General features: G+C 33.0%; 2 protein-coding genes across 13 annotated transcripts in view; one reads left to right on the forward strand and one right to left on the reverse strand.

The window, feature by feature from the left end:
• lysmd1 (LysM, putative peptidoglycan-binding, domain containing 1) overlaps nucleotides 1-26,245 on the forward strand; it is a 314,474-nt gene that overhangs the window by 6,085 nt on the left and 282,144 nt on the right. For 10 of the 12 annotated variants that reach the window (XR_012391565.1, XR_012391564.1, XR_012391561.1 and 7 more), the window contains exons 2-3: nucleotides 1,341-1,648; nucleotides 3,659-3,807. Coding sequence is in view for 2 of the 12 variants with exons in the window: in XM_073925338.1 (XP_073781439.1) it covers nucleotides 1,341-1,648; nucleotides 3,659-3,806 (456 nt within the window). In the remaining 10 variants the exon portion in view is untranslated. 12 annotated transcript variants of the gene reach the window in all.
• tnfaip8l2b (tumor necrosis factor, alpha-induced protein 8-like 2b) lies at nucleotides 6,992-22,216 on the reverse strand. Its single transcript, NM_200374.1, is given in 3 exon segments — nucleotides 6,992-7,880; nucleotides 10,553-10,872; nucleotides 22,090-22,216. Coding segments are annotated over 2 exon segments (561 nt in total). The 5' UTR covers nucleotides 10,871-10,872; nucleotides 22,090-22,216; the 3' UTR covers nucleotides 6,992-7,637.

The raw sequence follows: 26,245 nt of genomic DNA on the forward strand, positions 1-26,245 counted from the left end.
CCTTGAAACATTTCCGTTGTGTTCTGTTCTTTTTGTGTTGTGATAAAATGCAGCACGTTTTATTAAATTGTTTGCATTGTGGGAAAATGCAGCACATTTTTCTATTGTGTATGCGTTGTGAGGATTTGCAGCACGTGTGCTATCAAACGGATGAAGATCTTTTCTTAATTTGCTGGCTTTTTTAGTAATCGCAAGTGTTTTCTTAAAATGCAGCATGTTAAGCTCTCTCGGCCACCGTAGAATAGTGTTAATTTTGACAATAGTATAGTTCCTAGTCACTAATAAAATCTGTGCCTGTACCTTGTACCTGTTAAGTCATAATTTATGGAATACTGTTTCCTGTTCCAAGCTAAGGGTCAATTGAATTGAGAAGATATTCGTTTTTGACAAATTTTTAGTCACATCAGACATAAAGGGGATTTTTTTTGTATCTATTTTTTATTTATAACATTTATTATTACTATTTGTTAAGCCTCCCCATACAGTTTGATAGAGAGCTTGTATCCAGAAGCTGCTTCTCCTGACATCACACTCAACAAGCGGATAAATACTGGTTGCTAAAAAATAAGTTTAATAATTAATTATCTAATGAATAAGATCTGGTACAGAACAGCTAGCTCTCTGCAACTCTCGCATGGTCGCCCACTGAAGCTAAGCAGGGCTGCGCCCGGTCAGTACCTGGATGGGAGACCACATGGGAAAACTAGGTTGCTGCCGAAAGTGGTGTTAGTGAGGCCAGCAGGGGGCGCCCAACCTGCGGTCTGTGTGGGTCCTAATGCCCCAGTATAGTGACGGGGACGCTATAATGCTCAGTGAGCGCCGTCTTTCAGATGAGACGTTAAACCGAGGTCCCGACTCTCTGGTCGTTAAAAATCCCAGGATGTCCTTCGAAAAAGAGTAGGGGTTTAACCCCGGCATCCTGGCCAAATCTGCCCACTGGCCCTTGTCCATCATGGCCTCCTAACCATCCCCATATTCCTATTGGCTTCATCACTCTCTCCTCTCCACCAATCAGCTGGTGTGTGGTGTGCGGTCTGGTGCAAAATGGCTACCGTCGCGTCATCCAGGTGGATGCTGCACACTGGTGGTGGATGAGGAGACCCCCCCATTGTGTAAAGCGATTTGAGTGCCCAGAAAAGCGCTATATAAATGTAAGGAATTATTATTATAAACAAGAACAAATAAAGGATAACCCCTATAAGTTAATGAAAAAAATATACTATGTTATAAAAATAAGTGATAATAACACGAAAATGAAAACCATTTACTTAGATTAAATGTTAAAATGGCTTGCCAAATTCTGACAGTGGAATGAACTTGTACTTTTTCTTTCTTTACAGATGGAGCAAATCAAAAGGGCAAACAGACTGTACACAAATGAATCAATATTCCTGAAGGAGTCCCTCTTCATCCCTGTGCTGACGGAGTCTGTGTCTTTCACAAATGGAGTGGAATTGACCGAGGAGAAGACAAGTCCAGCACAAACACACACACTGATTTCTAATGAGACTTCCAAAAGCCAAACAGACTCTAGCAAATGTGAAGCGAATGCTGATCTGTCACCGGTTGAGTACCTGAAAAAGATAGACAGCTTGATCAATCAGTCCAAGCAAGCTGCTGTGAAGACCTGCCAGGAAGGAGAGAAACAGTAAGTTGTCAGAATTAAGTTATGACTGCTGTCATTATGGTTATGGTGTTACAGAGTTTACTTATTGCAGTCATTTGCTGTCAGTTGAGTTGTTCAGAAAGTTTCATTTCAGTGGATGAACTATGTCATATGACTCTGGAGGGAATGCAATGAATGAGCATCAGCTGATTGTGGGAATCACTAATACACTGGGAATTGTTGTTGGACATTTTACTTTTACTTTCAAAGTAGCATTTAATGTATTAAATTTCACTTGTCATTATAAATTTAGATAACTAACATTGAATCAAATTAATGTAGCATTTTTTTTTTGCAATACTTACTGTATTTTTCATCCTTAAATGTCAAACAGGCTCCTGTTATCTTATTCAAAACTTGAAAAACTAGCAATGGTGGCCAACGAACATTAATCATATATTTGAGTAAAAGTACCTACAGTATATATATATATATATATATATATATATATATATATATATATATATATGTATATATATATATGTATATATATATATATATATATATATATRTATATATATATATATATATATATATATATATATATATATATATATATATATATATATATATATATATGTATATATATATATGTATATATATATGTATATATATATATGTATATATATATATATATGTATATATATATGTATATATATATATGTATATATATATATATATATATATATATATGTATATATATATATGTATATATATATATATATATATATATGTATATATATATATGTATATATATATATATATATATATATATATATATATATATATATATATATATATATATATATATATAAAAACGATGCAATCCTGGATTAACATCTATGTTGATCCTGAAATATCATTTTTGTTGGAAAATTTAATCCATACCTAATCCCTGCCCCTAAACCCACCATAACTGTAAATTATTTCCAATATTATAGGGGAATAAGAGTTGGATAACAATAATGTATAAGTGCATAAACCTAACCGCAAGCCTAATCTAACGGTAAACGTATCCCCTAATTCTGATTGGTATGATGTTTCAGCATCAGCATAGATGCTAACCCAGGAACTTGTCCTCCTTGGTGAAATCAGGTTGGCACCCACAGGTCATAGAATGTCTTAAATATCACGTAATTGACCCTTTGCAAAACCTGGCTCACTAGCTTTTAATATCAGCCATGGCACTCTCCTATCAATTTTGTGCCCATTGCAGAGAAATAGTGAATAATTTCTGGAAAAATTACATTCTGATTCTCTTAACTATCTAAAGTCTTCTTATATATTTAATTTGATACATGAAGGAATCTATATGATCAAACTGTTAAAATCTCTTCAACAGTAGCATTAAAAAGGTCATGTTAAAATAAAACATTTTAGCTTTAAATGTTGCCTTTTTTAAATGACCTTTGACTACATGTGCATAATATCATGTTACATGTCTAAAGCGGGTCATACACCTAAAGAGAAGAGCAGCACTGTACAGCTTGAGGTATTGCACTCCGCATTAGCACTTTCTATATGTGAATATAATATTATTCAATATAAAACAATGCAAATGGCACAGAAGAGATTTGATTCAAAATCTGTAAGAAAGCTGCAGGGAAAAAAAAAATTGTGACCTCTTTAAAGTTTTCTGCCATTTTTACGATTTTTGCCCTAAATTCAGCAACTGTATAATTACTAAATTCTGGAGGGATGCAATAGCTGCCTGCTTTTCTGTTCGTTATGGACCATGAAAAGTTTTAGAACAGAAAGTTGAGAAGAAGTACAAGTGTGTTTCCAGTTAAAAAAAAAAGCAAAATGACAGAGTAAAAAAGTCTTCATTGTATTAAAGTAATTATTTTTAGATACTTACAAAATCTACTGAATTACAGTAATGAAATAAAAATGATTCAGTGTTGCACATTTCCAAATCCTTAATGCCTCTATAAAGAATCGGTTCCTTTTTTCCATGCATACAACATCAAACTTTCACTTTTGCATTTACAGGTTCTCTTCTATAGAGCATCTTCAGCACACTAGTCTGACCTCCAGCACAGCAACATCCCAGCAGGCCATATTGGGTGCTGTTCCTGTTACCATCACCAAACGCACCAGGAATTTGAGGGATAGAGAAGATGAAATCTTCCAGCTCTGATGTAGGCATTTGCTAGGGCTCTTCTGACTTATTTTTGTGTTATTTGTATAAATACACTGTTTAAGAAGCCTCCCTCTTCTGCAGTCACCTCTTTACAATGTGGAGAGTGCTGAAGGGATTTGCAATAGTGGTGTTTTCCAAACTACTGCCAGCAAGACAAGCACATATATTAGCACTGCAATAACACTGTAGCCCGATGCCTAAAAATATCATGAATATCAGTATCTCTTAAAAGCTCAACCAAAGTAATGACTGTTTTCTGTTTGCATAAAAGTGCTAACCAGGAATGTAGCTTGAGAAATAGTGGTACTTCTAGATAATATTTAATATACCTCACACATACTCGATAGAAATGCTTCAGTTTTCAGGAAATTGAAGGAGTGTATGCTTTAGGAATGTGCCATTGGGAATCGATCAGATGTGAGCACAATGCATAGTTTTGCACTGCAGTCATCTTGGTTTTGTGATGTTTACAATGTGCTAAAGTGTCTAATACCATTTGTGGTTACCAAATCATGATAAAGGCTTTGATTTATGATTTTTGATTGTGTTTTTCATCAGTGATTTGTGAACTTGAGACTTATGCCACAGTTAATTATCGTGCTTTGAAACTCTCAGGTCAAATGCTAAAAACTTAACTTCAGTATGAAGTCTTGTGTGATTATTCAGTGGTAAAGAACAGATGATTTAAGCAGTGTGTAACGTAATCATGCATTGTGTTCATGCAGTTAATTTCACAATTGAATTGTGCCAGCATTACATCAATTGTGCACTTTTAATCGGAAACATTTTTATAATTTAATTTCACATTTATACAAAGGGGGTGAATTGTGAATATGAATGTCTTCAACGAAAAATAAAATATAGTAATGTTGCTATGGTAAACAGTTTCTTGTCAGTAGTAAATTATTCAAAGGGCACCTATTTTACCCTTTTTTCAAGATTCAAGAGAAGTCTTTTGTGCTTCCAGAATGTGTCTGTAAAATTTCAGCTCAAAACAGCCATCAGATTATTTATTATACCTTTCAGAATATTAGAATTTTCTGCTCTGAACACATTGTTGCTGTTTTTGTTGCATGTACCTTTAATGCTAGTTATGTGCCTCAATCTCTGGCTGCGTCAGATAAAGAGCAGAGTGACAGACATAAAGGAAGCAGATCTCACGTAATGTTTGTGAGAAATACTACAGTAAGAACTTTTCCAATGATTATTTGATGTATTTGCTGTGGAGTTAATTCAAGCCTTTCGATGAGTCGCACACAATGCTGTTACAAAGTTCGTGCGCACACACAAAAACACACACAGAGGACACACACAGCGCGCTTGTTTAACTTTGCATGGCACATTTGACAGGATACACGTTAATATTCACTGCTGTATAGATATCTGTTAAGTTACTGTACAAAATAAACCTGATTTAACGTCCACAAACCGGGATTGAAACGTTTTCTTTTAGAATTGTACTGACATGCAGCTGTGGTGATTATGTAAAGACGGTAAACTCGCTGATATTCATTATTATTCATTACAAACATGCACTGTTTTAAAAAAACGTTTTAAAGTTGTAAAACTTATTCTTGATTACATTTGATGACGATTGATGATCACAGCGAGCTGAACAAATCTCAATTCCTGTTGCTTTGAGCACATCCTGTCTTGTCTTGTTATAATTAGATATAATTATACGTGTTACCATGGAGGCATGTTAATATGCGGCTGTCAATCAATTCGGTGGGCGGGGAAACAGCACTCCTCCTACGGGCTTAAAATGGGAGAGATTTGGATCCTATTTTAACCTCAGCAAATTAAAAATAAGAGATTTTTTGTCTTTAAATCACCCTAATATGACTGTGGGTACAATATTCCTATAGACAGTTCTGTCTAAACAGCTTCCAAAGATGATTTGTCTCATAGGTGCCCTTTAAAGAAAAGGTTTAAATGTTAAAATCAAATGTAACTCAAAGCAAATATTTATGCATTAATACAAAAACATTACAAATATTAAACATTAAAATAATGTTTTTTTTTTTTTTTTAACCTTCTGGTGCAGAATTTTAACTTTTTGTTTTACTTTATTGAAATGGAAACTTTAAATGTTTCGGCCTTTGCCCTTTTTTAAAAAGTAAAATGTACATGATTTTGTAATGTTGGATCCTCACATTTAAAAACAACTTGTTTGGTTTCATTGCATTATTTTTCTCAATTATTTTCAGAGAAATATGATGCAGAAAATACATATCTTATATAAAATAAAATTGTTATTCTGTGCATTTTTCAATACAGTAAAACCAAACTAAACATAAAATAATTTAAGACAGAGACCAAACTGTGCTCCACAAGGTATGCTCATGGGATACTAACTATGCATATTAACTTCTGGTCTATGGGTTTTACTACTGCATAAATATAATATAGTACCATACAGTTGCACAATATAAAATGCAAAATGTAAAATATATATATATATATATATATATATATATATATATATATATATATATATATATATATATATATATATATATATATATGTATATATATATATATATATATATATGTATATATATATATATATATATATATGTATATATATATATATATATATATATATATATATATATATATATGTATATATATATATATATATATGTATATATATATATATATATATATATATGTATATATATATATATGTATATATATATATATATGTATATATATATATATATATATATATATATATATATATATATATATATATATATATGTATGTATATATATATATATATATGTATATATATATATATATATATATATATGTATATATATATATATATGTATATATATATATATATATGTATATATATATATATATATATATATATATATATATATATATATATATATATATATATATATATATATACATATATATATATATATATATATATATATATATATATATACACATATATATATATATATATATATATATATATATATATATATATATATATATATATATATATATATATATATTTGAAATATAATCAGTTTATTTAAAATTATAATAGAAATATAATACATTAATAATTATATTTTTAAACTGTTATAAAAAGTGTTGGGAGCACCAGAGGGTTAATGTTTTAAAATGTAATGTTTATATACTTCAGGCATATATTCAGTCTTTAGCAATCATTTTAATATGCTGAATTAAATATAATCTAACTAACCTTAAGCTTTGCATTTCAACTCCATATGCAAATTACATAATCAGCAATAAGTGAGGGCTGTAAAATATTTATTTAGTGGTTGTTCCCTTTCAGAACACAGCAGGTTCCTCTCAGAGATGTTCAATATAGTAATGTTGACTGTAGTGCCAAGCTTCCATTTGTGTCATCGCCATAAACACAGGGTAACACTAGATGGCAGTATGAAGAGAGTGCCTTGCTAAAACATTTATGTGTTCTCTGCTTCTTGTTATTCTGCTGTCTTGGGGGGTAAATATTCAGCACAAAAAATGCAAACAGTTTCAAACAATACAATGTGCTCTAATTTACAGCAGAGTGGCAGAGCCCCTGTGGTTTAAACATCTTGACTTGGAGTCTCAGAGCTTTAAAAAATTGTTCAGATGATATTTTAAGATTTGATCTGAGCTCGCAGTGGCTGTTATAACAGTATCAGGCCACTAAATGAGCTAATGTTCATTAACACAACACTGTTTCAAAGGTGCCCGATGCCTCCAGTCTGTCGCTTTCTGTCTCTTTGCTTGCATCATGTTTGCATTTTGGGATCACGGATGCCAAGTCCAGAAAAAGTCTGTCAGTGTCCTCATAATGTCCCGTTCTCCAGCAGTTTGTTGAGGCCGTTGCAGATTTTGTTGAGGTGGGGTTTAAGGGGCCCTGATGAGTTGTAAAGCTGGGTCAGGAGCTCCGGGTCGGCGTAATGGTTGAACACGTGGTTGATGCGTCCGTGGGATTTTGTGGTGAGGTGAGTATTTACAAGCTTCAGAAGCATGTCCCTACTTTCTGTCAGGATGTCTGACATAACTGTTTTGTCAAATGTGAAATCTACCTGTAAAAGGAAAACAAGAGACTTTTTTTAGGGGAAAGTTCAAATCTGGGTGCAAATATGGCTTTGTTTAGAGAAGGGTTGCCCAAACGTTTTCTTATGAAGGGCCAAAAGCTAAACTTGATTGAGGGTTGTGGGCTGAAGGAAAATATACTAAACTGTATTATATTAAAGTTTCCATGAGCAATCTCCAAATTTATTTCTGAATAACTACAAAACATTGCTTTTAAATTAAATATTAACTAATGCAGTGTTATTTATTTATTTTTTTACAATGAACTTACCGTGAAAACAAACAATCTTATTAATAACACAATGGAGTTCAATGCCGAATACACTAAACTGCTCCTGCCTTTACTTTGATCTGCTTGCCGATGACTCTTGTGCATGGCAGCACGGTGGCTAAGTTGTTAGCACTTTCACCTATCAGCAAGAAGGCTGCTGGTTTGAGTCCCAGCTGGGCCAATTTGCATTTCTGTGTGGAGTTTGCATGTTTTCTTTGTGTTGGTGTGGGTTTCCTTCGGGTGCTTCGGGTTCCCCCACAGTCCAAACACATACTCTATAGGTGAACTGAATAAACTAAATTGTCCATGTGAATGAGTGTGTATGGGTGTTTCCCAATACTGGGTTGCGGCTGGAAGGGCATCTGCTGTGTAAAACATATGCTGGAAAAGTTGGTGGTTCATTCCACTGTGTCAACCTCTGAAATTAAGACCAAGCCGAAGGAAAATGAAGGAATGTCTTGCCCTCTATCTGTTGACTGACAATATTTACATTAAAAAAAATCTTAATTATTTTTTAACAAACAAAAGACTGCATTAAATTTGAAATGACGATGTCTGCCCCAACCACCTCCTCATCATTTTTCTTTTCTCAAATGGGATGGTGCGCCAAATCAAAGATTAGCATTGGTCAACTTTGGCATCTCTGGTTTAGAACTACACTTAATTTAATTATTCTGTTTTTTTTTTTTAGTTTAAAAGAACACAACAAAATTAAAATTAAAATGATCTTAATTAAAGAAAAACAAAAGTTATAAATAAAGTGACTGAAAATCTTGTTATTATAAATATATGATTTAAATAATGCAGCTTAAAATGACATTTTATTGATTGTTTTACTTTCATTAATTTACAAATTTTTCTTAAGGCTTAGTCTCTTATTTATCAGGGGTCCCCACAGTGGAATGAACTGCCAACTATTACAGCATATATTTTACAGTGGACAGTGGATGCCCGCAACCCAGTAACTCTCACATTCACATACTCACACTACAGCCAATTTTATTAATCCAATTCACCTATACCGCATGTCTTTGGAGTATGGCTGATACCGGAGCACCTGGAGATGTTAACATGCAAATTCCACTCGAACCAGTGACCTTCTTGCTGTGAAGCGACAGTGCTAACCGCTCAGCCACCGTGCCACCATTATTTTACTTTCTACATTTTGGAAATTCAAATATCACAAACTGACCCTAAGAAACAAGTCAAATAAACGATGTAAACTACTTTTTTATATTTTATATTACATGAATTCTAAATCAAAATAAACAAAAATATTATAGCTAAATTAACCGGACCTTACAAAAAATTATTTAATGGAAAACATTATTTTATAAAATAAACTGATAAATATTAAATAAATTGACTGATTTTGCTATGATATATTTTATTTGACATGATGAAAATTCTACACTTTTGAGTGATTTTTTTTTCAGTCAACTAATTTTGTTTTTTACATAGCAGAGCTGAATATAGACAGTGATCTTACAAGAATAAATGTAGAACTGCTTGTGTTTTTCTATACTTTAAAAAGAAGGAATATTTGAAACATAATAAGTGTAAGGTGAAGAAAGAGTGAAGACAGAGGGCAAACAACTCAAAATGTCCTCGCTGCATTCTAACCACAATGACATTGTGTGCTTAGTGTTTTAGTGCCCATGCTACCTTAAAGGTTGGGTTTAGGGTAGGGGGAGGTGTAGGCGATTGTCCTTTATGAAGTGGACCTGGTCCAGTATGTCATCAAGCTGCGGGCTGCAGCGAGGACTGTCTCAAACAATTTGCAGTTTAGCTTAGTATTACTAGGCCTAATCGATGTCGTCTTAGAAAGAATCTTTTAAAACATTTTACTGTTTTTTTGTTAAAATTTTTTATTACAGTTTGCACAATGTAAAACTTTTTTCTAAGCCCCTTACCTGTTAGAGTTAGTTATCAAAAATAGTAAAAGGCAGACTGATATATACTTAAACGAAAACCAGCATATAGTGATCTCCTTGGACAATAAATAAAACATACCAGGGCCAAAATTGTATTATATTCTAAAAAAAAATTTATAGATTTATATATCTAAAATATTATTTAAATAAATATACAATATCCATATATAACTGAAATGAAATTTGGTGTCCAAAAAGACAAATAATTCTTTTTATTTTACAAACACTCCCACTCTGCCAGAAGGTGTCACCCCAAAATGGATCATATAATACTATTACATAAGGTAAGAGTTACATAAGCTTAACCTCTGGGGTGAAACTTCATATATAAATAAAAACTGTAGAGGGAAAGGCAGACAGATCCTTACACATTGAGTTTTTGCACTCAGAATAATTGGTTTTCACAGAATATAAATTTAAAAAAGGTCATTTTCTTAATACTCAAAGGTATTCATACCTCATGAAAACTGATGGCCGTCATGGCTCCTTGACGCAGTTTCTTTTGGAAATTCTGGGCCAGCTTTAGCTCCTCCTCATTGAATCGATTGTGCCTAAAAAGGACACCTATCTTCACCACCACCTTAATGAGGTCCTTCACCACTTTTTGTGCCTCAGAGCGGTTCCCAGTGTATTCTTTTGACACTCTGTAAAGCTCATCTAGGATCTCACTGCTGGTGTCGTCGATAATCATCTGCACCATAGACTTGGTGGCCATTTTGCTCAGGATCTTTTTCTGGGCCTTCAAAGCCATGTCCTTGGAGCTGAACGTCTCCATATCTTAAAGAGAAAGAGAAGAGATTTATTAATTAAGGATGATGGTATTTCTGGTTTCACACAGTAATCCAAACACCTAATACAGTGTGTTTAACATCAATACTCAATACTCAAAAGTAGTAAGAGAACCATGAAGTATTTTAAGCTGAAACTTTATACACATTCCTTTAACACTTATATTTCGTACAAATTAAACTGAAAAAATGATGCCCTTTAATATGACCACTACAAAACTATACCTAAAACATGTCAAAATTAAAGTCAAAATTTTCTTTTTGTTTTCTCCTTGAGGCTTAGCATTACAACAAATATCGGTAACACTTTATTTTAACAAATAACACATGATATTAACAAATTGTTCTCTAATTATTTGCTTTATTGTTAGCTTGTAAGGTGTTCAGTTATTATTAGAGAAGTAGAATAAGATCATACTTTATAAGTACTAATAAACAGTTCATATCTTAATAGCAGTTAATAAGCCAATACCTAATAGTGTGAATTGTGATAAACTAAAGTGTAACCTAAATGTTTTCTTTACGTTGTCTGTTACAAGTCAAAGGATTTTACCACTTGAAATATGCTGCAACACAGTTTCCAAAATGACTTATTTAATGAAATTGACTAAATTATTTTTAAAAAGGCTAAACATTTTGTTTATAGAATGCCACAAAAATATGGTCCCATTCTGAATACTAAAAAATAAATGTAAAGGATTTGTGAAGTGAGGGGAAGGGGATGTTTCGTATTATTTATAGTAACCACACTGTAAAAACATTTTTTGAGATATTAAGTTTGTAATTACATTGTACATGACTTGTCAGGGTTATTTGTATCAAGGCACCCATTTAGTTTTTATAATCAGATAATTAATTAATTAACAATTGATGTGTTATTTCTAACATTTTCTTTTTATTCTATTTTCTATTGATTCATCTAGAAATAAACCTTGCTGCATATACTGTGATGAACTGGCTTCTTGTAGCAATTATGAATGCTTGTTCTGTTGTCAGTCTGATGCTTCTATTTTTCTCCTAATTTGAGTGGCGCTTTGCCTAAAAGCATCCGCTGAATTTATACATCATGTAAACATAATCGCCTGGCTTTGTTTTTTTTTCTTTGTTTTTTTTTTGTATTGGTAACACTGTCAGCCCTGGGAGAAATCCCACCATTGGGGAAATCCTCGGTTTACAGACTTTTACTCTCACACCTATTTCACCAGGGGAAACCTCATGCCATTTATTAGCTCATCATTGCCCACTCATCTCATAAACAACACTAATTGTTCTCTAGACTCTTTTGATGTGTCATCATATCCAACCCTAGGCTCTCAGGTTGAATGTTTACATGCACACAAATACAGTGATAACTCTCAAAAACCTGAATATTAAAGTAAGATTTTGTTATAAAATGTATCTAATTCCAAGTTTTCCTTTAATTTAGCTAAGTCATGTCAAGGGGATAGTTCATGAATTAAATTTACACTTTACCCTTGTCAAAAACCTGTTTGAGTTTCTTTCTTTCGTTGAACTGAAAGGAAAATATTCTGAAGAAAGCTGGAAACCAGTAACCACTGACTTCCATAGTATTTGTTTTTTTTTCTGATATGCAAGTCAATGCTTAGCATTTTCAGCAGGTTCAGCAGAAAAACAGTTTGGAACCAATTATGAGTGAGTAAATAGTGGGCTAATTTTTATTTTTATCTTTTTAAATCAGTCATTAAATACCAAAGAAGAGTTTGCACATGTTAACAGGCAACTTAGGGCTCATATACTCTCCTCTTAAAATTTTTAGACCATGTAAAATCTGACACATGTGCCCTTTATTAAACCACCAGAAAGCTATGTTGATTCATTCACATGCTGGGTGAAATCAGTGTGTCAAAAATCTCGCAAAGAATAGAAAAACAAACAAGTAAATAGCAAAAAAAAAAAAAAAAAAAAAAAACTACTGTTACTTCTCACAATATATGCAAACGCATAAAGATACAGCAAATAGTGCAGACCACAACCGAAATCGGTGGTGTTTAGAACTGAGATTTCTTGATTTCTTGTTGTTTGTATGTTTGTGTAGTCGAAATGTTAAGATAAACAAACAAAAAAAACTCACTTCTCAGGTTTTCAACAATACTGCTGACTCTAAACAGGAAGCAGTCGGGTTTGTAACTTTTTTGGGGTCTTCCAACATATTTTTGTTTTGACTTGCACTATTTGCAACATATTTCTGCATTTGCAAATGTTGTAAAATGTTGCGTATGTCTTGTCAAACTGAAAATCTTTTCTCAATTTGTTAGTGTTTTCCAAAACTATGTTGTCTCCATTTGTTTTTAGCTTTTCCAATGTGCATGTTTTCCAACACAACCTCATGCCAATTCTTAACTTTTTAATTTAGTGGTTAATTCGTATGAATTCGTACGACCTTATTCATGCAATTTAGTACGATTTGCTTATCCCACAATGACGATTGGGTTTAGGGGCAGTTTTGAGTGCCACACTTCCCTTTTTTAAACATAAATTTTCATACTACTGAACTCGTACGGATTTGTATGAATTAGCCACTAAACTGACAAAACGTAATATAAAGGGCACTTATATGAAAACCATCTTTTGTAAGCTGTTTGAACAGAACTTTGTGGAGGTATAGTGTGTCCACTGTTATATTGGAGTGATATAAACACAATAATTCTCATTTTTAAATTTCCTGACGTTAAGAATCCAAATCCCTCCAATTTTGAGGCCCATCGCAACGTGACGTAGGAGTGCGATTTCCCCACCCACTGAATTGACTGTCATATTACCGCATATCAACATGTCTCTAGTAAAACATTTAATCATATCAACTAGACAGAATGTGCGCAAAGCAACTGGGATCAAAAGATCTGGGGCCTCATGTATCAACGCTGCGTACGCACAAAAACTTTGCGTACGCCAGGTTTCACGCTCAGAATCACTCACGTTTGGATTTACTAACAATGAACTGAACGTGGGAATGTGCGCAGGTTCACGGCAGCTTTCTGGCAGGCGTACGCACATTTTTTGTGCGTGTCTGTTTTATTTCCATTGGCGACTCCTAGAGGCAGTTGTGTTAAATTGCACTTTACAAAGTGACTGAGCCTTGCAATGGCAGCTGTATGAGACGGGTTCATCGATCTAGCAGGTAAATAAGATTTCCATACCATACAGTTGAGCAGCTAAACATTAAAGCACAATTTGCAGCAGTCGCCTGTTTTCCCAATGTAATCTGAGCTATCTACTGCACGCACATTGCTATAAAGACACTATCTGAAGATGAATTTGCATGCGTGAATCAGAAACATTTCCATTCAATAAATGTGCAAATAAAATATGATGCACAAAGTTATTGATGATTCCTACTTGTCTTTTTCGTGATAAATAGAAGGCAAAATCTGATTTGTAGCGGGGGAAAAAACAAGAAAGAGTTAATCAGACGCTGGATTCGAGCCGAGTTCATGCACGTGTCATAACATGATGACATGCGTCTTAGGAGCGCGCCACTGAGACTGTTGCGAGTACTGCAACATTTTACAGATATAAACCACACTATTTCTTTTTTTAATGCACTCAGTGCGATGTTCAGACCCAACTGTGTTAACCGGATCAGCTAAACTCTCCCACTCTATTTTTTTTCTTTTGTTGTTAATTCCGGAGAACAAACTTGCAAATAACACCGCTTTTCTCCTGTCTGCCTCCGAAAGGAGCACCACCAATTCACATTCTGTTCAAAGTTTCTCTTCTTGCTTGCTTTTGCCTTTGCTTTTTCGTTGGGTTTTGCCATTAGCGTAGTCATTAGCATATTCATACGGGGGAGGAGGCAGGGAGGGGTTTTGCGCTCGTGCATGTTGCGCTCAGTTTCACGTTCATTCAGATGTACAAAAGAATATGCGTGAGATTCGGCGTACGCAGTGTTTCATACATCTGAATTTTTTTCTGCGTACGCACATTTACAGGATTGTGCGTACGCAATGTTTTAGTAAGATTTCCACGCAAGTCTTCGTACATGAGGCCCCTGCTCAGCTCACTGTGATCATCAATCATCATCAAATGTGATCAAGAATGAGTTTTACAAGTTTAAAATGTTTTTAAAACAGAGCATGTTTGTAATGAATTACAGTGTTTTTACCGTCTTTATCACAACAGCCACGTGTCAGTACAATTATAAAAGAAGACACTTCAATCCCGGTTTGTGGATGTTTAATCAGGATTATTTTGTACACTAACATAATGGATATCTATCCAGTAGTAGAGATTAATGTGTATCCTGTCACATTTGTGTGCAAAAGTTCCAAAAGTGCAAAGTTAAGTGAGTGCGCTGTGTGTATGTGTGTATGTGTGTCTGTGCATGAAATTTGTAAAGACATTGTGAATGACACGCTGTTCTCATCAACTCATTAAATCCAAAGCAAATAGTAGGAAAGTTCTTAGTATTTCTCAAATATTACATGAGATCTCCTTTCTTCATGTCTGTCACTGTGCTGTTTATCTGATGCAGCCGAGGCTGAGATTGAGGCACACTCTGACAGACACGTGAGAACGGTGGGCAGGGAGAGCTAGCATTAAATGCACAGGCAACAAAAACAGCTACATTGTGTTCAGAGCAGAAAATTCTAATTTTCTAAAAGGTTTAATAAATAATCTGATGGGTGTTTTGAGCTGAAACTTTACAGACACATTCTGGAGACACAAAAGACTTAGAGGTGCCCTTTAAAAATATTGTGTGAGCTCTCTCAGTCACAGTATTATACTATTTATGACCATTATGACCACATACATTGTCAGCTTATGAAGCATAATCTCGTTTTAAACATGCATGTGAACACACTCAGTGACATCCAAAGATATATAGCATTCTTTATTTGATCATTCTTAAATTTTAAATGACATTTTTTTGTGCAGTGTTGGTATACTATTACATTTATTATAGGCTGCCTACAGTTCCTTTATGCATTCAGGCTCAGCATAGTTTTGGATTGCTTCATAGATTGTACCATCTTGAGAACGTGCAAAGACATGTATGAAAGAAATACTCACTGCATACTACTCTCAAGTTCCTACATGAATCTTCAGATTGTATCATGATTAAGGCATCTGCTGGTAATGCAGTTGGCTATTAGCTCTACTAGATGTTCTTGTCACTACTGATTTTTATTCTGCGCAATGTAATTATTATAAACTATATAAATGCAGAGTATATTAACGTGCAAATAACATGCACAGTGTTCCTCAAGATATGCCAAAAGTGATGTCATATTTCTTTGCCACCATCAGATGCGTTTTGCTTGTTAAATCCAATTTTGTTTACAGTGAAGCAACCTGATTTAATTTGAATGCAGTTAGAGTTTCATTTCCTAATAAACTCTGTTCAATTAGAAGCAATGGGTACATTAGAAAGGCCATTACCTTCTGAGACATGAAACAAAACAAGTTCGTACATAAACACAGATTTAAACAAATCAGCATTCCGTACATTTCATTTCAACTGTGAAAGCAGCACAATCTCAGGGTTTACCACTCAACACTTCCCATTTAATCTAATTAATCTAATTAAGGCTAAACGGATCTGATGTCTAGGGTTTGTGCTTAGAAAATGAATGCAAATTTGGTTTAAAAGGTTCTGCAATGGACTTACAAATGCTCAACTATTAATATATCTGATTAGATGAGGCTTATGGGTTTTATTTGCAGTTTTGTAATCAGCTGAACTTAGAGCTGTACAATATATCGTTTCAGCATTGCAATGTGCATATCCGCAATAGTCAAACCGCAAAGATATGCAATGTTAAGTCTGAATTATTGACCATTTTGATGAATGTAAACAAAAACAATGGTCCCAACGTATTTCCTGTTTTACATTTTTAATGTTTATAGCTTCCGAGAATAAAAACTGAGCCACATATTGATGGATAATGGTATAATAGCTGTTTTAAAATGAAGTTATGATTGAATTGTCTTTTCTAACAGTTAGGAAAGAGTTTGATTACTAGCAGGTAATGTTCATGGGGCAGTGACATGACCATATTGAAATGGTCTACAGTCAAGCAGGAGCTACAGAAATGTATTTGATCACTGTATTTATTTATATTAATATTAGTAATATGAATATATGAATATTATATTACATATAAATGTATATGATTTATGCAGCAAGAAATTAAATAAAAATGTCAAAGTAAATAGATTATTTAATTTACAGTACATTACTAGCAGACAGTTTAGCTTGTTTTAAGGAAAAACTTTTAATTTTGCCCTATTTCATCTGACTTTTAAAACAAAACAGTATTTTTTTAAAAACTTGATCTGGTTAGATATTTGGGCTAGAAATGAGACAAAGCAATGTAAGAAAAGCATTTTCAGCATTGTGATTATTCAATTTCTTTAGCTCACCACTGCTAGACTACAAAGAAAACAATTTTGTTATAGAAATAATACAAACATTATTGTCAACAGTTAATATGTTTTATATAAGAAGATTTTGTAATTCTGAATAAACATTTAACATCAACTATTACAACTTTTGTGTTTAATGTCATTACAGATTTTATTTGATGCAATTTAAGCTTTAATTCAGCTCTTTAAATAATATTGTTTCATTAAAAAAGTATTTATTGAATCAATAGTTTCAGTTATGGGGTTTTAAGGGTTACATTGAGCCCATTCATACCTAATATATTAGAAAACTCATTTTCAATATGAAATATGTATTATTTATAATATGTGAACCTACATGGCCCTCAAAACCAGTCACAAGTCTTTCTCTCTCTCTTTTTTAAAAATCAGATTTTTAGACAAGCCATTGATGTATGGATTATTAGGATGGACAATATTTGGCTGAGAGACAACTGAAAATCAGGGATATTAGTTATAAAAACTTACATTAAAGTGCTAAAAATGAAAATGTGATTGTTTGCTAAATAACTTATAGAAGCATGATTTTTTTTCCTTGAAATAAAACAAAAATAATTATTTTGCCCCATACAGTGAATGGTATAACTGTCCAGAGTCATGAATAGGATTTAAACGAGTAAACCACTGTTTGTGTTTGTAGTCAGTGATGTGTGTTAGGTAGGAATTTATATGGTTTGATTCATACACAATGAAACAATTGCTATTATTGATATTTATAGTCTTATAGTAATAAGATTTCAAATAATTAATATACAATTTAGTTTTAACATACATTATATTACAATATATTATAGTATTAACGGTAACACTTTACAATAAGGTTCATTAGTTAATGCATTTACTAACATGAACTAATCATGAACAACACATGTACAGCATTTAATAATCATATTTGAATATTTACTAATGCATTATTAACATCCAAGTCCATGCTTGTTAATATTAGTTAATGCACCATGAGTTAACATGAACTAACAATGAACTACTGTATTTTCATTAACTAACGTTAACTAACACGAACAAATACAGTAGTAAATGTATTGTTCATTGTTTGTTCATGTTAGTAAATGCATTAATTAACATTAATGAACCTTATTGTAAAGTGTGACCGTATTAATATACAGTTGAATTATTAGCCCCCTTTCAATTTTTTTTCTTTTTTAAATATTTCCTAAATGATGTTTTACAGAGCAATGGAATTTTCACAGTATGTCTGATCATATTGTTTCTTCTGGAAAAAGTCTTATGTGTTTAATTTTGGCTACTTTAAGCTTTTTTTCCGATAGTCTACAGAACAAACCATCATTATACAATAACTTGCCTAATTACCCTAACCTGTCTAGTTAACCTAATTAACCTAGTTAACCCTTTAAATGTCTCTTTAAGCTGTATAGAAGTGTCTTGAAAAATATCTAGTCAAATATTATTTACTGTCATCATGGCAAAGATAAAATAAATCATTTATTTAAAATGAGTTATTAAAACTATTGTTTAGAAAAGTTTTGAAAAAAAATTCTCTCCGTTAAACAGAACTTGGGGAAAAAAATAAACAGGGGGGCTAATCATTCAGGGGGGCTAATAATTCTGACTTCAACTGTACATATTGTTTTAAATGCTAATTATACTTGATAAAATATACAATTAAAATCAGTGTATTGAATAATTCTGTTCCTTGAAAAAAGTTGCATTTTCTTATTGCACAAGTTGGTCGACGTTAAGCTTATTCATACCTGACAGGATGAGACATGAGCAATTTTACCTTAATTTGATTACAACTGACTTTTAGTCCCAAATTTCAGCTAAAAACATCTAGGGTCAATCCAGTTCAATATTATTATACCTCTTAATTTACTATAAGCTGTATTTGCCATCTGTATCCACTTCCTGATTGAAATGTTTGTCACAGACAAGGTAAATATTTAGCATTCCTCAGATTACTTCAGCTCATAGCCCGAAGCTGTGTGTCTGTGTGTGTCTCTCTCTCCCTGTGTGTGTGTGCGCGTGTGTGTGTGTGTGTGTTCACACGTGTGTGTGTGTTAAGCCCAGAGGATTTGCAAGATGTGAGGAATCATGTTATTCCTCCATCCTAAAGTCCGCAATAGTCACCCTGTCATTACAAAGCAGCAAGTCACAACAGTGACAACACAGAAGAGACAGGTCAAAACCTGCATCTGAGTTGCACAGGCACACTCATTTGGGTTTATTTGGGTAAAACATGACCTTTACAATACACATATACAAAAAACAAAAGTGTGGAAAGTCCTGTATTAAGTGTGCAAGTGAGAGGCAATTGTTTCTGTATGACTCTAGGCTAAGTTTCATTGATTTAGAAAATGAAAAACTCCTTAATCCATCTTAAGATGAACTGCTCTTAAATGTTTTTAGATAGGACAGGGTGGGTTTCATCTAAAAAAAAATTAATACACCCACCTGGGCGAACGGTTATGACCAGTAAAATGTTAAAAGGTTTATCAGTGTTGCAAACTGCTTTCATAAAGTAGCTGCTTGCTAAATGTTACTAGAAGACACCACACGGGCTAGTCTCTAAAAATAGAGAAGGCTTGTTCAGTAAGTCTCTATATTTATCTCTGGATCTGATAAATATAGCAACACAATTTGCCAATAATAGTTATTTTAGCCAGGAGAGCCCTAAATACACTATAGTTGCAAGTTTTTTATTAAAGATTTTCAGCACTCATGTCTGCCATAATTACCAAAAATTGTATTACATGCCAGGCCAGAAGCTGTCGATTTTGCACAGAAATAAAGCACACCTACACTTAAAACATTATTTTGCTGCTTGTTCAAACTACTTATTTAAAATGAGCTTAAATATATCACAATTCTTGATTTTTTTGGGACAGCTTATTTATTTTATGCTCGATTCAATCTACTAAAGTTGTTAACTTAATGGATTTGGGTTGGGATGCATTTTTTATGCATGCATATGCATTCTATGCAAATTCAGTTATATAGATATAAATTTCTAAAAGTTGTTTTTGTAGTTATGCTATACAGGAACCATGGTTCTTCTCTGAACAATTGATGCTATAAAGATCCTTTTTTTATTCCGTCTTCGCAGTTTTGGCTCGTGCAATCTTAGTCTGTAAATCTGTATCAATAAATCTATATTTTTAATTTTAATATCAGCCCAATTGAAATAAATATATTATTAGTTGATAAATTACGTATTTTTCCACCAAATTGTTAACAGTTTTTATGTTAAAAAATATAAATGATTATAAATGATTTGGAGAAAAGAAAGCAATATACAGTGTGTTTACTTACAGTTTCCTTGATTTCTTTAGTTGTATAGGTTTTAAGATAAGATCAGTTGTCCATTTAATTTGCTTGTGTGTGCTTTTTTAATCAAGCTCAGAAAAATTCATATCAATATTAGTAATTGTCAAGCTATATATCGATTATACAATAGTCTCCATATCACTGCACCCCTGCATGCTGAACATTTATTACACATACACTACTGGTCAAAAGTTTAGGGTCAGTTTTTTTTTTTTTTTTTTTAAGTTGTTCTGTTTATCAAGACAGTATTTATTAAATGTAAAAAAAAGTTAAATTGTTAAATATTTATGAATTTTTTTATGTAGTTTTAAATAAAATTATTTCAGTCATTATTGATTTTATTACTATTACCATTATTATTATTATTATTATTATTTTGACCATTAATGTATGCGTGATCACAAAGACGATGACAGTACAAATCTCAAAAAACACACTTTCAAAAGTTTTTATTTTAAGACCACTAAAATACCCTATTCATATAAATGAATGGCCAAATTACATAAGAACATATGTTTAATAAATGTTTATATCCTTAATTAAGAAAACCTGATCTATACTGTTTAAAGTATCACTTAAGGCTGGTTGATTGAGGTTGATCAGCTGGTTAAGCTAGTAAAGGACATTAGCACACTAAAACGCCATAGGTCTGCTTCAAAACACAACTGATGCTGATCTTTGCGGGTGTTTTCCCTCCAGTATTTTTTCCCTATAGCATCTGAACAGTGAGATTTGAGTGTGTGATGACGTCACATATTGTGCAAAAGTTTCCTTATTACCCAATGCTGCCTGTTTTTCTTTAGTTCATTTATTAGCATTTTAACTCTATGCATTGCACACAAATCTTCGTAAAGAAGTTACAGTATGAGTGAGTGTCACTCCTTTTTTTAATCTCACCATGAAAAATAGTTTTCCAATATAACCAAACAATTTGTGAAGTGATCAACGAAGGAAGTGAAACTCTTCCCCCCACCCCCCCAAAGAAAGAAAATGTTTCAGTGAAACCCACAACAGCATAATATCTCCTGCTACAAAACAGCTCTCAAACTACCAATCTCCTAAAAGTTCTCCGGAGGCCATTAACCAAACATACGATGCTGTTTATTTTTCAGTTAAATGTGTTTTCCCCATCATCTTACTGGCTTGTAACAGAGACTAGAGCTTGTTTTGTTTATAGAAAGTCCACCGGATGGAACATCAGCTATCCCAGTGTGTTTTAGATGTTTAACATGGGAGTGGTTGAAGAGAAAAACAAGTTTCAACACGATATTATTCTCCACAAACCTCCATGCTTGCTTCTAACCAAAACAAATCTGTCAAATTAGAGTATCTCTTTTGGATAAAGTAAAATACTGGCATAATGTTACCTTAAAAACACGTGGAGGAGTGCTGTAAAACTTTCAACCCACTGAAGTAAGACCATCTGATGTGTACATAATCACAGCACTCTCTATTCTGATGGAGGAGAGGGCAGAGGTCAAGCCCAACACCAACTCACCTGGCTTTTCTCTCGTTCTCTCTCCCTCTCGTGTTCAGTCGCTCAGATCAGATGCTTGAATCCTGCGCGCGGGTGATGAAAAAATGTCCTCAGACAAGGTGATATCAAAGAAAACTCCTCTCTCTCGTGCTCTCAACACTGTAACAAGATAATTTGACTTGTACTTCCTTGAGGAACTAAATGTATAAGGCACACCCACATTAGCGAGTCTCTCTCTCTCTCTCTCGTTCTCTCTCTCTCTCACTCTCTCTTTTTCAGTGTCTCTCCGCCCTGTCAGTGTTTGCTGCTGACATGTGTGTCTGCTTGCCCTGACAAGTGCAACCCGTGTAAAGAATTCAGCAGTAATCCTGGATGCGGCCCAGAGAAAGGGGAGCTTTTAGTCTCTTTTGTGGTCTGGAAACCTGGTATGCGGCCACTGTCATCACTGGCCCTGCTGTGTTTCAGCCAAATAGAGATTAAATCATTGTTGGATTCAAATTAAGTTATATTTACAGGTCTGGAACATCGTAGACAAACAAGCAGGGTAATGCAAATGCAGAAGAGTGAAGGCGCTGTATATAGCAGTTAGAGTAATTAGAGACATTAAGCTGTATGTATACACCTATTTGTTGGTAATTCCTACGATCTGATCAGCATTGGGAGATTATACACTTTGTATAACATCTTTATGATAAAATTGTATGGTAAAAAGACAGATCAACTGTTTTAGACCAGCAGGACAAATTAAAGCAAATTTCATTCACAATCGTAATTCAAAGTGCTTGACATTAACAAGAATAAAAGAAAGGAGAAAATAAAAATGATTAAATGAAATCAACAATGTGTTAAAACAGGTTATAAAAGAGTGGAAAAGAAAATAAAGACATGATCTGTCGGACGTATAGCACAGTGCTTATTCAGTAAAGGCACAGCTAAACAGATGTGTTTTTGATTTGAATGTGCCTAATGGAGCACATATGATCATTTCTGAAAGCTGAATCCAGCAGCGAGGAGCAAAGTAGCTGAAGGCTGACTTACCCTGCTTTGACTGAACTCTTGGAGTTTCTAATTTACTCGATCCTAATTTAGTTAATAGACAAGTAATACTTTAAAATCTATTTTGATAACTGGAAGCCAGTTTATGCAATCTGATTTTCTGGTTCTGGTCAGATAAATAAACCAAATAAATCACCTTCATTATTCACAGGGCTGTAGCCAGAGGGAGTTCGGGTGGTTGGAAATGCCCACGCCTAACTGACAAAGGTCCAGAATTTGTCCCATACATGAACTCATTTGTCCTATTTTGGCTGCTATGCCATCATAAATTGTGAAAATAATACATTGAAGAAAGCTTTTAGACCAAGCAGAATCATTTGGCTGTCACTTCAGCATGACTGAGGAAAGTTGAACATGCTGGCCAGTTTGTTATTTAAATTAATGATATTTAAATGACAAAAGGCTAGTTTTTAATTTAAAACTTTAGCAGTTTTCTATTTTTACTCATTGATAGATGATGTAATGTATATATGATTTATATATATGTACACACACACACACACACACACACACACACACACACACACACACACACACACACACACACACACACACACACACACACACACACACACACACATATATATATATATATATATATATATATATATATATATATATATATATATATATATATATATATATATATATATATATGTAAATCTTTAGGAAATGTTTTTGGTACATTAAAAAATGTGCTCATGATGACCATCCAACAAGCTAATTCAGCTAAAAATACTGCTTAAAATCTCACTAAAATGCAAACCTTATAATTAAATTAAAAATTAGATGAAAAACTGCTAAAAGGTTTTATATATATATATATATATATATATATATATATATATATATATATATATATATATATATATATATATATATATATATATAATGTTTTTATTTTATTTTATTTTTATAATTAATCCACCATATGTTGGTCTTTATTCACTTAATCGGCATTTCTGATGTTTAAATATAATTATTGTTGTTATCCATGAAATTTCCAGTTGTACTTTTCTTACTAGAAAGCTTAAAATATTATTTTATGTATTCAGATGCCTAATTACTGTTATTTATTTGTATTCTTTAATAGAAAAAACACAGTTGAATATTATGTCTGAATATCTTTTGGACTTCCAGAAAATGTTGGGTCTAAAAACACAAATATAACTTGGGATTGGTATTTCCTTCATACTGTAGGTGGTTATTTGCTTCATAAGTTTGCTTCAAAAAGTTTCTGACAGATTCCTTAAATGATTGTGTTTTCCCTTTATAATGACCGGTTGTAATATTGCTGAGTACAATATAAATAATTTTAGAATTTCAATAATTTTCCATTCATTCCCCCCTGAGCTCAGATGCAAAAACCTCTAACTGCCGCCTGCAATTTTTTCCTAAAATTAGCATTTTTCTTAGCCTTCTACATTAGTCTTCAGTTATTTCACTTTAAAGTCAATATCATTATAAAAATAGAATTAATAAGCCTAGACTCAGAGTCTGAGAAAAATGCTAATTTTAGAAGAAAATATCAAATGACATTTAGAGGCTTTTGCATAAAACTCCTCAAATGTATATTTTACAGTAAACTGAATCAATATTTAATGTAAATAATGTCAAATGCTTAAATGGGATAGTAAACATTTTATTAGGTTAGTAATTGTTGTTGAACTTATTGTTCAACTTTATAAACCAGTTGACGAAAACAGAGTTAACATATGCCAACGTTTATGCTTTAGCTCAAGATGCTAACCTCAAACTAGATACCACTTGGCATGTCTAAAAGAGAATATTATGCATTTTCATCATATTATTGTGTTAAAAAAAGTAAATGAAAAGGTAAATGAAAAATAAAAAAAACAGAAAAATAATGAATCTACTATTGGTGTATCCTAAACGTTTTAATAAGAGTGGAATAATTACATGCCTCAATGACTTCTAGAGTCTGTCACCTTTCTGTTTACCATTAGAGTGTTTGCTACCTGATCAGTGTTTCCCTTTTTTTTCCACACATGGTTTTGTTTTCAACTGAATAACACTCTCGCTTTGCATGACCAGGACAGTTATTTGTTTACCTACCTGTATAGCAACATACAGAAATGTCATTGATTTCATGCAAATTGAGATCTGAATTAAGCATTACACTTTGCTGACTCACATTACTTACTGTACATCTGAATAGTGTATGCATCTAGTGTATGCATTTCTTAGCTTTGTGACATTTGTGTCAGCAATTGACATTTGAAGTGTTTAGATGCAAAAACCTCTACGTGTTGACTGATATTTATATGGAAAATTAGGATTTTTCCTCAGCATTCTGTTTATGTTGAGATATTCCACTTTAAAGATGATGAAAAGATCTTATTTTTGCCATAAAAGTGTAAAGGAGCCTGATGAAAATGCTCATTTAGAAGAAAATTTCTGTGAATGGAATGAAAAACCATCTGCTTTTCAATATAATGAACATCTTTCCTTTTCCTTGTTCTCTAGAAGCCTAAATGCATGTTGTTTGCTTTTGTTTTACTTAAAAATCCTGTAATATTCAGTGATGGAAAATAATTTTACATGTTGTTAGTAGACAAATTACAAGTGTGAAGAATTGAGATGTATTCTCACCCCCATATGCACAACTGTTCATTCATAAATGATATTAAGAACAGATTTTGTTCTTATAGACAGTCGGTTATGATACATTTTATTTTATTTTAGCGTCCTAACCACCTCCAAACACCACAATTGAATCCTGTCACTGATGTAGCCCTGAGCCAAAACAACCTTATTTGCTCATCTCTTGGCTAAAGTTCATTGTTTAGTCACTATAGCATTAGAAATTGCTGTACAATGAATTGGTTCTGTGTAATAGAAAGTCCCCCTTCAGGGCTAATGTCTGTGCATTAGCATTGTCCACAGTACAAATGTCTGCTTATCAGTCTGCTATCTGAATTGGAACCATCTGGACATAAGCCCTAATGCACGTGGACCACAAAGAAATCAATGCAGAAGTGTTGTTAACAATATCTATCGAATAAATCCCTCACTATAGCCGGACATCTCAAGTTCTCATAGTTTTGTTCTCCAGTTGGTTGATTTTGAAAATGTAAACTTGACATCTGTGTTTTTCTGC

Source organism: Danio rerio, chromosome 16, assembly GCF_049306965.1.
Source record: "Danio rerio strain Tuebingen ecotype United States chromosome 16, GRCz12tu, whole genome shotgun sequence".
NCBI lineage: Eukaryota > Metazoa > Chordata > Actinopteri > Cypriniformes > Danionidae > Danio > Danio rerio.